Source organism: Gordionus sp. m RMFG-2023, chromosome 1 (genome assembly GCF_954871325.1).
Source record: "Gordionus sp. m RMFG-2023 chromosome 1, tfGorSpeb1-WG-v2, whole genome shotgun sequence".
Classification (NCBI taxonomy): Eukaryota; Metazoa; Nematomorpha; class Gordioida; order Chordodea; family Parachordodidae; genus Gordionus; species Gordionus sp. m RMFG-2023.
Window position 1 is genome coordinate 51106971 of NC_088775.1, and position 14725 is coordinate 51121695.

The window sequence follows — 14725 nt, forward strand, 5'->3', positions numbered from 1 at the left end:
AAGTTATAAGTCTTGAAAAATTACCATCATGAGAATTGCTTCCCCAAAAAGCAATATTGCCCCATATTAAATACACAATAGCAACAATTATATTATGGATAATATAACGATTTTGGGTTATAATTTCCTCTCGGTTGAATAAAATGTGGTCATCAATACGCCCCCGAGAAATCCATGCCATATGTGCATATTCACAATCTGCATGAACAGGGGATGTTTCATGTCTCTCCATATCCCGGACTAAATTATTCCAGCTATCTGCACCTTTATGAGTCCATTGCATGCTTGCTTGATGACTTCCAAACATAATACAGAAGATACAGAATACTTTATCCAAAATAGAGCTATATGATAGCCATTTTCTCTGAGAAAATGATTTGTCATAATTTATTTTTTTATAATAGGCATCTTTCATGCTCCTACATTAAAAGCAATATATGAATATATACATAATTCTTGAATAATTAATAATATATAAGTAATATTGCAGCAATAATTTATTAAATCAACCTGTTATGAGTTTTTGGATAAATAAATTCATTGGAACTTGGTTGTAGTGGACCAAATTGAAAAATCAATCATATTTTTTGTCATTCTAAATCTAAAAAAATGAAAGGGATCATTAGGATTCTTTTCCCTATATAAAGAAATAATATTTTCTTCATTATCTTCATATGATAAAGGAGTTATTTTAGCTTTGTTTGGTAACTGTATAATTTAAAATGTATAGATAGCTTAAGGTTATTACTTTATCTATATAAATTGATTCTAATGCTTGCATATCAATATCATCATTTTTACCCTTTAAAGACATTATTAAATAATATTTAAATTATAAACTTCTTTAATTGTTGATAAATTTCCAGATATTTTTTCTGGGTTGTCTAAATTAGAACTTCTAGGCATATTTTCGATTTTCTATATTTTGAAAAGAGAATATTAATTTATTAAATTGTAAATGCTTTGTCAGATTCTTTAAAAAAATTTTTTTTTTAAATTATAATACCCATGTTTCATCATCTAAGAATGGAATAATTTCTGGATAGGGGGCATCTAAATGAGATTGCTATTAATTTTAAATATAAAAAATGGTCATTTTTAATATTTTGAAATAATTACTACTTTGTCCTTAAAAATGATGCAGTCTCCATATTATAAGTTTTCTTTAGAAAACTTCTTCATCTTGATTTAGTGTGATAATATTATGTATTGGTTGTGGTAGATTTATCTTAAGAGTATCTAATGGAGAGTCAATTTCCTTAAAAGTGTTTAAAATTATATATTGATCACTTAAATATGATATAAAAAGCATGTATAAAAATCAAAAAATAGTTTAACCTTTTGAAAATATGTTGCAATTGATTTATTTTTTTTAAATTGAGTATTGATTCCATTAGTTATTTTGAGATTATTTGCATTTGGACCAAGTTTGTTCCAAACCTTATCTTTTTTAATTGCTATTACCTCAAACTTTACATGACTATTAGGATGTCTTGTTTTGTAATGTAAATTAATTTTGTCTTTTCTAATCTTATTGGAGTTGCAGCCTGTATGCAAGCATTTTACCTTGTAATTTATCTTATTGCTTGGCATCTGATTTAAAAAATTTATATCCATTTTAAAAAGATGATTTATTAAAATCTATAATTTAATGATGTAATCATATATTAATAATAAAATAGATGTTTTAAAAATGGTGTAATATGATTAAAATCTACCTATGAAAAGATTTTTATTATTATTTATAGATTCCATAAAAGAAGAAAAGGCAATTATAATTCATAAATTATTAATATACTTTTTAGGAAAATATGGATGGCAAATATCTTCAAATATTGAAAAATCTTTTTAAAATAACATAATTTCAAATAACATCAATTTGGATCATAAAATTGTATTATATATTTTTGTTGTTTTAATTTCAAGAAATTTGTAAATATGAAAATAACTATCCTAAATGTTGACAAAATGGCGAGTCAAGCTGATCTACTATTTTAATGAATGAACAAATATATTATGATTGTAACGTTGATGTTTAGTAATCTATCTCTATTATAATAGATCTATTATTATATTATAAATAATTAAAGCAAACTTTATTCACATATAATTCAAAAATGTAGTAGATAACATTCTAAATATTTTGATGCCTACCCCCTTTTAGGATATTTGGATGCAAACTTTTTCTACCCCCCCCCCCCCCGCTCATGTAGACGCTGACTGATAGAAATTTCAAATTTCTTTTAACATGTTTAAACTTTAAAAAACAATATATTTCAATAATGTCATTTAGATATTGGTGGCAAGGAATGCGGCAAGATGTCATTGACTTTGTCAAATCATGTGACCTATGTCAAAGATACAATTCCCGATTTGACAAAACAAGCTTGGAAATGCAGTCTATTCCTATTCCTTCTAAGGTATGGACACAAATAGGGGTAGATCTATGTTCATTGCCAGAGAGCATTGATGGATTTAAATATATAGCAGTTGCTGTTGATTATTTTTCCAAATATATCGAAGCACAATCTTTAAAGGATAAGACTGCCCATTCAGTGACCCTCTTTTTATATTCACTGTTATGCAGGCATGGCAGAGTCAAGGTTGATAAAATTTTTATAATATAATGATATTTATCATATTTATAGGTCCAAATCAATGATCAGGGACGCGAGTTTGTAAATCAAGTGAGTAATGAATATCACAAACTCGTGGGAACCCATCAGAGAGTGACAAGCGCCTACCATCCTCAGGCTAATGGCATGGTAGAGAGAGCTAATCGTACTCTTCAAAATTCACTTTTGAAGTGTACAAAAGGCAATCAGAAGGATTGGCCTGGAGTTCTCCCTGGTATTGTATTTGCCTACAATACATCAACGCATGAATCCTCAAAATTCACGCCATATGAGATGATGTATGGCAGAAAAGCTCTACTGCCCTGTGAGGTATGATATATATCACTATTTGTATAAAATTAATTTACATAATAAATATTTATTTTTATTATTTAAGGATGATAGAGAACCAGATACAGATCTTGATGATCTATCTGACAATGATTATTAAAGCAATTACAAGAGTACAGCTGACAATATGGAAGTCATATTCAAGACTGCAACAAAAAATATTGCAAAGGCTCAGCTTAAGCAGCAACGAGATTATAAAACTCGTAATGCTGCTAAGAATGCACTTTATCACATAAATTATAAAGTGCTTGTATGGAATAATCGTCGAGCTGACAGGAAAGGAGGGAAAATGTTGCAGCCTTGGGTAGGCCCATATACAATTGTTTAAATTGTTAATAGTAAAATCCTAATTTTTAACAAAATATTTATACATATTTAGGCAATGTTGAATTTAACAGGAAAAATTTTACGTATAAAGACTAACCTCAGTAATTTAAAACACTATATCGAGGGGAACAAAGGTATTTTTTAAATATACAAATATAACTTTTTTAATGGTAAAGAAACAGTTAAAAAACCTAATAATATGGTACATTGTGAAACTATAGTAGGTGTTCAAGATCAAGGTAATATATACAGTTAATTCATAAAAATAATATTAAACAAATAATTAAGTTTGTCTTCTTAAAACTATAGTTGGAGAAGGAGAAGGTAATCAAATGCATTTGGAAAAAAGGAAAATATATTTTTAATTATTATATTTCCATTAGAAGAAACACTATTTGAAGAGATGTCCTGTGAAATAAATGTTGCAGAAGAAAGTTTTATTTTTAAAAAATTGAAAAATTTTTATTTTTGATGAAGCTAAAATCCTAGGGTTGGAAATTGGAAAGGAGGACACCAACATAAACCATGTCAAGAGAAAGGGTATAATATATAAAATTATTTAATTATTTTTTTATATGCAGATACATTTGGTGAAGATCCAACAAAAGCTTATAAAAGTATAGTAAGAGAGGGAGGATATGTAGGCATACAAGATCAGGGTAAAGGTAATATATTTTAAAAATATGTTATTATTTAATTATCAAATTTAGATGACGAAATTATTGTTGATACAATAATACCAAAGAAAATTGGTGAGGTTTTTTTGCCCACAACTAGGAATTGGAAAGTATACCACTCTAAACGGTTCAATTTCAAAGTAATTGGCCTTTATCCCAAGATCGAAAGTGGTATATTAAAGGAAATATTCACAACCGATCATATTGTGGGTGATGGAAACTGTTTTTTTTAGGTTAGTTACTTTATATAATATTTAATTATTTAACATGTTTATAGGTGTATAAGTCAAGAAATATTAAATAATCAGGATAATTATATACCTGAGGGAGAAATGCGTTGCCTTTATGAGGAGCAACGATTTCAAATTGGAAATGGAAAAATTCATAGGATATCCTGTAGAAGAATACCTAATTGACAGAAATGTTATAGGAAATAGTGTCTGGGCAACAGAGGTGGAAATATTATCTATGGCCACATTGTTGCAGACAAATATATTAATTTATACCCAATATAAGTGGGCTTATTATTCACCCATGAAATTTTTTAATAATATTTAAATTTTTAAAGAAAATATATATTTATGTAATGAAAATAACAATCATTTTGTTAGAATTATATCAATGTAATTAATATTTATTCTAATATTTTTATTCCATATATTTATTGCAATTTAGTTGAAAGTATAATCGGTAAGCATTTTTTTATTAAATGTTATTGCACTTTATATTTTTTATTAATAGTTATTTTAATAAAAGGTACAATAGGTTGGCATCCTTTTTATCAATGTAATTAATATTTATTCTTATACTTTTATTTCATTATATTTATCGCAATTTAGTTGAAAGTATAATCGGTAAGCATTTTTTTATTAAATATTATTGCACTTTATATTTTTTATTAATAGTTAATTTTATAAAAGGTACAATAGGTTGGCATCTTTTTTATGAGTTCAATTCTATTCAATTGCGAATTTATACAATATAGCATTTTATAATTAATTATTTTTATATAAAGTCACGATAGTGAATCATTACATGAATGATATGTAATTTATGTTTAAATATGAATAAATTTAACCTACCATGTGTATATAAATTTTGATCAAACCTTTTTTAAATTAAGCTATAACGTTTTCGGCGTTAAATTATTTATAGGCATAAGAAATTTAAAAAGGTTGAAAGTTAGATGTTAATATTACTAAATATTAGAAATTATAATCTATCTTATAAATTTTAATTATCTCACTCATAAGTGTCAATATTGGAAAAAATACAAACTTTAAGCATCATCTGTCGGTCATAAGTGTCAATATTGCTATATATAAATTTTAGGCAGTACCTGTCAGTCATAAGTGTCAATATTGCAAATACAAACTTTAAGCATCATCAGTCGATCATAAGTGTCAATATTGCTATATATAAATTTTAAGCAGTAAAAATGTCAGTATTACTAAATAATAGAAACTTTTAACATTACATGCCAGTCATAAATGCCAGTATTACTATATAATAGAAACTTTTAACATTACATGCCAGTCATAAATGCCAGTATTACTAAATAATATAAACTTTTAACATTACATGTCAGTTATAAATGCCAGTATTACTATATAATAGAAACTTTTAACATTACATGCCAGTCATAAATGCCAGTATTACTAAATAATAGGAACTTTTAACATTACATGTCAGTCATAAATGTCAGTATTACTAAATAATATAAACTTTTAACATTACATGTCAGTCATAAATGTCAGTATTACTAAATAATAGAAGCTTTTACCATTATACGTCAGTCATAAATGTCAGTATTACTAAATTTTATAATGATATTTTATTAAAATATATTATAACGTCAATCTTAATGTCAGTATCACTAAAGGGAGTTAATTTAAATTTAAGTTAAAAATGATATTTTATTAAAATATATTATAACGTCAATCTTAAATGTCAGTATTACTAAAGGGAGTTAATTTAAATTTAAGTTAAAATATCACGTTACACCGGTGTAGGATTGTGAAAGCAATACCCATTGTAGTTTCAATACCGTATTAATATTATCATTGTAGATTCAATACCGTATTGTTTTTACAATATTGTAGAATCAATACCGTATTGGTTTTAAAATACGTAATCATCGCTTCAAATATATTGGCGGCCATTAAAATTGTAAAATATTTATTATTATACATTTAATTATCGCTTCAAATATGTTGGCGGCCATTAAAATTGTAAAATATTTATTATTATACATTTAATTTTCGCTTCAAATATGTTGGCGGCCATTAAAATTGTAAAATATTTATTATAATATATTCTTTTCATCGCTTCAAAAATATTGGCGGCCATTTTCGATTTGTAAAATATTTATTTTAAATAGATTTAACTTTTTTGAAATTTTTTGAATTACATAGATTAAAATATATATTGTAAACATGTTAAATTAATTTCAGTGAAGATGTACCAAAAGTGACAATTGTCATATTGTAAAATATTTATTTTTTAATCGCGTCAAAAATATTGACGGTCATTTTAGATTTGTAAAAAATCTATTTTATATATTTAATAGTTAAAATATATTTAAATGATTTTCTATTCTTTTATATAATTTTTTTAAGGAATTTATATTTTACTATTCTTTATATCCTGTATATTTTTATTTTTTTACTCATATTTATTAATTTTCTCCTTATGGTTAAAATGATATTGTTTGTTCAACTCCATCCTGTAGAAAATTGTAATTAAGAACAATGTACACAAATTTTCTTCATTTACCATCTTATTATTGGGATCAAGCCTTAAAATTTTAATAAACAAGCTTAAGCTAATCACAGATATGAGGGTTTCTATTATAACAAAGGATCTCAATCATTATCTCTATCACTATTATTATGCGATCATTGCCTGTTGGCGCATCTTAAAATCTTCATCCCTATCTCAAACCTTAAAATTTTAATAGACAAAAGCTAAATTAAGTCAAAGCATCTCAATAAATATCTATTACTGAAATATGTTTTAATCATTTCCTGTTGGCTTCTTAATCGTCATTTCATTTTTTAGATGCATATATAATTTTATTTCTATCTGATTAAAATTACATTTATATTTATGGAACACAAAATATTTTATAAAATCAAATTATGTTTTATATTATTCTTTTAAACTGTAATAACTATTTTTAGTTGTATATATATTTTTTATTTTATAAAAGACTGATTTCTTAATACTATATAAATAAAAAGGATATATCATTTTATTTCAAAAATACTAGAAAAATATTAAAAAAAGAAAATATATCCCAATAACGGAAACATGATTATTACAAATTGAGTATATATTATATTATAACACGATTAAAATGATCAGAAGTCGCATTTATTAAATATATATTTAAATTGAAATTTTTTATACAGTTATTTTTTAATAATGAGGAGTATGTAATGTATTTCATCTCATTTCCATTTTTGCAATATATAATGATAGGTGTTTGAAAAAATGTGGCAGATGCTACAATATCTAATTCATCTGCCCACGTTCCAAGTTGATATTTTTTTGTATCAACTATATGTGTGATTATATCTTTTCCAATAAAATCACTAAAAATATCTTTATTTTCAAAATGCATCATATAAGAGGTAATAGACCCCCTTATAATTGCATGGTGATCTTCACTCCCTGAGATTTCTTTGCTTAAGCACCGATAAAAACAATTACCGTCACCAAGAACTATCTCAAAATTAGGAGGATAACTTAAATTTTTAGTTTTATCATTGCTTTCTGTTAATAAAGAATATGGGATGCCCAACCTCTTAGCATGATATTTCTTCCATGCATAATTGGTGGCAAGGTAAGGTAACGGAGAAGTATCAGGCTCCTTATATAATATTATCTTAATATCGGTAGAATCTTCTTTTGCCTCATCTCCGTTATTAGATTGTTGGATGTAGGGCTTAAGGTTACACCCGTTATATTTTTGCTTTAATGGAGTATTATCTTTATTACTCACACTATAAATATCTTTATCATGTATTTTATCAATTACATATAGACCAAGCCAAGGATCAGACATTTTCCACCCTTTCGATCCGCACGACGGGAGTTCCAGATTAGGACCAGTTGTCCAACTTCATACGATATTTTATCCTTTTGCCTTTTTTGATAATCTCTTTTTTGTCTATCTTGGGCAACAATTATATTTTCTTTCGCCTTTTTCCATATGACTGACATGCTCATTATTCTATTTAACAATTCACTCTCGTCAAAGTCATTATCAATATTATTTACATAAGAGTTTTCAGGATCATTATTTATTTCCTTAACAATATCAGGCTTAGTTGTGGAATTTAAGTCTGATGGAAGCTTTGCATTCCGACCATATAACATATAAAATGGGGTAAATCCTGTTGATTTGTGTACACTTGTTCTCATTGCAAACAGTACACCTGGAAGAACTTTAGGCCACTGGGTCTGATCATTTCCTAAAACCTTTAACATTAGGTTTTGAATAGTGCGATTATTTCTCTCAGTTAAGCCATTAGCTTGAGGATGGTACGCACTGCAAATGCGTTGCTCTGTCCCGGTCATTTTATGCAGTCTAGTAGCCATCTCATTTACAAACTCTCTTCCTTGATCATTGATTTGTATCTATATTGTATAAAATGAAAAGTTTATAAGATAGAATTATCATAAATTCATATTTTTTAATCGATATATATTTATATAATTTGATTTACATTTGCGCAGCCATGGCGGCAAATCAGACCGTATATAAATTTACATGTCTCATTGGCTGTTTTGGATTTCATGGGTTCTGCCTCAACCCATTTTGTGAAATAATCAGAGGCAACGGCAATACACGTGTAGCCTTCTTCTGAAGTGGGCAGGCTGCAAAGATCAATTCCTATTTGAGCCCATGGAAAAGGTGGTACATCTATTGGATGCAAAGTGGAAGAAATTTTGGTAAATCTTACATTAGCCTTCTGACATCTATCACATGATTTTATAAAATCAATAGTGTCTTGAAATAATTTTGGCCACCAATATCTATAAACACAAAATTAAGAATTCTAACATCATAATAAGTACCTTTCAGAGAGTTTAAGTTGAGTTTTATTAATACCTAGGTGGGCACCAATAGCTTTAGACTCTAAGGATATATCTGATCCTTGGTGAATAATAGATATTACTCTTTGTTTCTCTTCTTCTTCCATTATTACTAAAGCTAAAAAATAAATAGAAAATGATTATTTTGTAATCATATTTACTTTCTTTATTCTTTATTTTTCTGTAAAGAACATCATCTTTAACAATAAATTTGCTTGCCATGCATTTATAATTACTTTTTTTCCCTGGATGGTTTTTAAGAAATATAGGATACTTTCCTGTAACTAAATATTCCTTTATTGTATTATATTTTTCTGTTAATGCTTGATATAAATGTATAATTATAATTTAAATGTACCTATTTGATTCATGAAAAATTTTGTGAAGTTCTCTATAATTGTTGATTTAAAGGTTCTTTTATTGATACTGTATTCTTTTTATAAATATAAAATAATAATTTAAATGTACTAATTTGTTCTTCTGTATCTATATTAATTGATATAAATTTATAATTATAATTTAAATGTACTAATATGTTCTCCTGTGTTTCCATATAAGTAGTAATTTGTAAACTCTATTTTAGTATTTTAATGGATATAAATATAAAATTATAATTTAAATGTACTAATTTGTTCTCCTGTATCTATATTAATTGATATAAATTTATAATTATAATTTAAATATACTAATTTGTTCTCCTGTGTTTCTATATAAGTAATAATTTGTAAACTCTATTTTAGTATTTTAATGGATATAAATATAAAATTATAATAAATGTACTAATTTGTTCTCCTGTATCTATATTAATTGATATAAATTTATAATTATAATTTAAATGTACTAATATGTTCTCCTGTGTTTCTATATAAGTAATAATTTGTAAACTCTATTTTAGTATTTTAATGGATATAAATATAAAATTATAATAAATGTACTAATTTGTTCTCCTGTATCTATATTAATTGATATAAATTTATAATTATAATTTAAATGTACTAATATGTTCTCCTGTGTTTCTATATAAGTAGTAATTTGTAAACTCTATTTTAGTATTTTAATGGATATAAATATAAAATTATAATAAATGTACTAATTTGTTCTCCTGTATCTATATTAATTGATATAAATTTATAATTATAATTTAAATGTACTAATATGTTCTCCTGTGTTTCTATATAAGTAGTAATTTGTAAACTCTATTTTAGAATTTAATGGATATAAATATAAAATTATAATAAATGTACTAATTTGTTCTCCTGTATCTATATTAATTGATATAAATTTATAATTATAATTTAAATGTACTAATATGTTCTCCTGTGTTTCTATATAAGTAGTAATTTGTAAACTCTATTTTAGTATTTTAATGGATATAAATATAAAATTATAATTTAAATGTACTAATTTGTTCTCCTGTATCTATATTAATTGATATAAATTTATAATTATAATTTAAATATACTAATTTGTTCTCCTGTGTACTAATTTGTTCTCCTGTTTCTATATATGGATATTCAAAAATTTGTAAACGGTAGTAACAATTTGTATAAAAATTTCAATTAGATTGTTCTCCTGTTTCTATATATGGATATTCAAAAATTTGTAAACGGTAGTAACAATTTGTATACAATATTCTTAAAAAATTTCAATTGTAAACGGTAGTAACAATTTGTATACGGTATTCTTAAAAAATTTCAATTTGATTCGTAAAAGCTGAGGTTCGGTCATAAATTATCAATACCGTATTGTTTTTACAATATTGTAGAATCAATACCGTATTGATTTTAGATGGATTGTTTCTACAATATTACACCGGTTCGGAATTTTTTAAAATTATATTCGACCTGGTATATACAAAAATTCACCTATGAGGTATTTTACCATATTTTTCAGCGAGTATTATCGCTTATTATTTAAAAAATAAATGTAAAAAGCTAATATTTTGAGAATATTATATTGAATTTATAAAAATTATAAAACTGTTATTTATAAAAATGGATATTTTGAGCATATATTATATTTTATATTGCATTTATAAAAATAAAACTAATATTCATAAAAATGGTAATAATATTTGTCACATATTATATTTTATATTACATTTAAAAAAAATAAAATTAATATTTAATTTATAAAAATGGAAAATATTTTGAGAATATAATATATTGTAATTAATTTACTATTTAATTTATAAAATAAAAATAAATCGCTATTTAAAAAAATGCATGTATAATAAATAGTATTTTGAAAATATAATCTAATTGCACAATATTAATATAATTTATTTTATAATATAAATTTTTAACAAAAGAAGATAATTGTATTATATAATATTGTAAAAAAAAATAATGAAAAATGTTGGATTAAAAACTTTCATGACTCATGGTAAATATAATAAATGCAATAAATATTTGACAGTTTGCAAAGTAAAAAACCAGCATGATTGACGAAACCATATACTCAAGAAAGATATTAAAAATTCACAAATTATCACGAAGAAAGAGAAGCATATCTACCTTTTCAGGTTGAAGATTACTTCTTCTTTCTTCAAGAATTCTCCCAGTACTGGAAAAATTCCGCTCACAGCTTGCACTTAAAGCAGGAATTGCCAATTTTGCTAAAATTGGAAATTCGCTTTGATGAGCCGCCCACCACTCTAACAAATTATCCACCTTAAATATTTTATCTATTATTTATGTTATTATAATATTCATCATCCGGTATTGACATATTACCAGAATTACCATCGCCCCATTTGTCATAAAACGATTCAGTTTGTTTAACAACAGTCGTAATTTGACTGGTCGATGGTATTTCATTTACTTCCTGAGCCTCTTGTAATTTAATATAATCTTTTATATAGTTTTCCGCCATTTTGCGATCTGTCCCTGACTACATACGTAATTGCTTGAATTTTGGACAGAGAAAAAGAGAAATAAAATGATACTTGTGTAAAACAAATTTTTCAATTAAAAAATGCTTTATATTAAGTAAAATCAATTTTATTCCTCCTTTTCGCTTTGAAAGGTATTACTAACTTTAAGAAGTGATATTCCTTTATTTAATTGTTTTGGTAAAATATATTCTAAAAACTTAGATATGAATTATAAAAAAATATATTAATAATACTTAATATTGGGGCTTATTTAAGATATTCCTTTATTTGATTGTTTTGGTAAAATATGTTGTAAAAATTTAGATATGAATTATAAAAAAATATATTAATACTTTGAATAAATTTGCAGGAAATTAATAATTAGATCGATCTGTGGGTTGTTAGGTAGTGTTAACCACCCAATATTATATTAATCATAACTATAATATAATATAATCTTATAACCATTAACTCATAATGTAAAAATTTTTATAAAAAATATTAAGGCCCGGCCCGGGTTTTACAATCTTAGGCCCGGCCCGGATATATTTTAAAAAAAATTTTTAGGCCCAGCCCGGCCCGGATATGTTTAAAAAAAATTTTTTAGGCCCGGCCCGACCCGGGTATATTTAAAAAATTTAAAATCCGGGCCGGGTTTAGGGCCGGGCCTGCAGGTCTCTGATAATTACTAACTCTTTATAAATTTCCAGATCGATGGATGATGGGAACTTATATGAGACGAAAAACTTCGATGCCAGCCTTCTACTGAATTATTGGTATTCGGTTCACCAGCTAGTGATGATTCGTAGCAATTCCATAGAGAAATGCTAAATAATGGCGACCTTCTCTCCATAGCTATCATTTTTCCAATCCACGTCTCTTCAAAGTATTCTATCAAGGGGGCGAGAATATCCCTATTTTCTTGATAGAATTCAGAGGCACATAATTCCTCGAATCCATGAATTACATCCTCCACTGGTACATATGCCAGTGACATTAACATTTTTATGTACATAGCAAAATTTGTTTGCGTTTTATATGCATTGCAAATTAATGAATTTTTTTGAACAGTGCGCCATATGCATTGCGACATATGAAACAGGCACCCGCGGATCGCAGTCAGTGGAAACGACTGTTTAAAAGCAGATAAGGCTGCTAATTCAAAGTCGATCATGATGAATTTAGGATTTAAAAAAATTTGGAACTTTTTTATTTGATTGAAAATATTAAGGTAATCTTGTTGGCGACGTGATGTCATCAGGACATAAATAGCTGGGATAATGGTTTTATGTTTCATCCCGTGGATGGTGTATATTTGCTGGAAGAGAGGAGGACATGTCTTGAATGTGCCATCTGCATACCATTTATCACATGTTGATAAAAATTTTAAATTTTTATGGTTGAAAATATGAGGCATCGGTGATCATGATGACCACTATCATATAACAAAAATTGTTCATCATCATTGGATAATTGATATTCAATAGGTATGACCAAGTCAATCAGGGAACGGCAGGCGCTCTTCCTACTTGGCGTCTTTTTCTTTGAATTGTCCTTTTAATTAAGGAACAACTAGGCATTTTCCCAATGGCGGCTATAGATATTGCTAGATATATCGGCCATTATATTATTGGGCAGAGATTGGACTAGAAGCCTCTTGTTTGATTTTATTCATCTCTTTTCTTGCTTCAATATCAGCAATGTCTGGTGCATGATTATGTTTTTTATTGTGGAATATAGGTATTCCGTTCTTAGTTCGGGCGCGCCCACTGCATTCATCCACATGGAATTGAATACATCTCCAATAGGTTGTTTGATTTGATGTTTTTTCCTTTTGAAAGAGGTAAAAATCAAGAAGTAGTAACTGATTGTTTCGACTACTTAAAATAAATTCAGCCATAATTTAAAAAAAAAAGTGAAAAAATTTACAAAAAAGACAATTATATAGAAAAAACAATGATAGAGAGCCGTTTATATAAAATAACATAGATTGTTTTCAATTGATAACCAAACAATTATGCCTAAAAATAATTTGATATAGCACATTGATTGTACGATTAAGGTGACAAATATATTTTAACTAAAGAAAGAATTATCCGTGTTTCACAACTTTAATTTAAAATTTTTAGGAAAAATAATATTATAAGAAGAATTAAAATAACATAAATGTTGTTAAATTAAGTAGATTTGATAAAAGATAACTATAACTAGTTACATTTATAAAAATCCTAACTGTAGCTGACTACATTTTATACAAAGTAACTGTCCATTAATAAATATATTTATATAAAATTTATATTTTTTTACATTATAATATTATACAGAGCTGATTGCCCTGAATTTACTATCCACTTGATACTAATATAATTGTAACCTTCTAAAATTTTATTTAAACACGATATAAGATTATAAAACTTTCTAAAATTCGAATATAATGTTTTTATATTTTAATTCTTAATATTTTGCCGATTGTAATAATTTTCTTACAATAAAAACTGCCCAATAATTCGCTTATATAAGGTAATTTTAATATTTAATAATATTTCATATAATTTTTTTCCCCCTTTGACTATGCAGAGCACATAAATTTACAAAAAAATTTATAACATTTTTTATAAATTAATCATATTTAAAAAATTTTTTTTATAAAATAATCATATTCTTTAAATAAATTTTTTTATAAAATACATTCTCTATAAAATCATTCTCTGTAAAATCATTCTCTATAAAATCATTCTCTATAAAAACATTCTCTGTAAAATCATTCTCTATAAAAT

General features: G+C 26.0%; 1 protein-coding gene and 1 long non-coding RNA gene across 2 annotated transcripts; one reads left to right on the plus strand and one right to left on the minus strand.

The window, feature by feature from the left end:
• Positions 1-571: 571 nt before the first annotated feature.
• LOC135931159 (uncharacterized) lies at positions 572-926 on the minus strand. Its single transcript, XR_010572959.1, has 3 exons — positions 841-926; positions 749-802; positions 572-708 (listed from the first exon to the last, which is right to left on the minus strand). It is a non-coding gene; the product is annotated as an uncharacterized LOC135931159 (long non-coding RNA).
• A 2666-nt stretch (positions 927-3592) lies between these two features.
• LOC135922357 (uncharacterized) lies at positions 3593-4496 on the plus strand. The gene is made up of 5 exons (XM_065456741.1): positions 3593-3727; positions 3771-3833; positions 3890-3958; positions 4004-4203; positions 4248-4496. Exons 1-4 carry the CDS (start codon positions 3697-3699, stop codon positions 4201-4203), a joined length of 363 nt encoding a protein of 120 aa, XP_065312813.1. The 5' UTR covers positions 3593-3696; the 3' UTR covers positions 4248-4496.
• Positions 4497-14725: the final 10229 nt, after the last annotated feature.

Excerpts from the sequence above, each read along its gene's own strand:
- LOC135922357 (XM_065456741.1), top strand. The coding sequence starts at position 3,697 with ATGTCCTGTGAAATAAATGTTGCAGAAGAAA. Across the intron at positions 3,728-3,770 it reads AATAAATGTTGCAGAAGAAA|CTAAAATCCTAGGGTTGGAA; the intron begins GTTTTATTTTTA and ends TTTTTGATGAAG. Across the intron at positions 3,959-4,003 it reads CATACAAGATCAGGGTAAAG|ATGACGAAATTATTGTTGAT; the intron begins GTAATATATTTT and ends TATCAAATTTAG.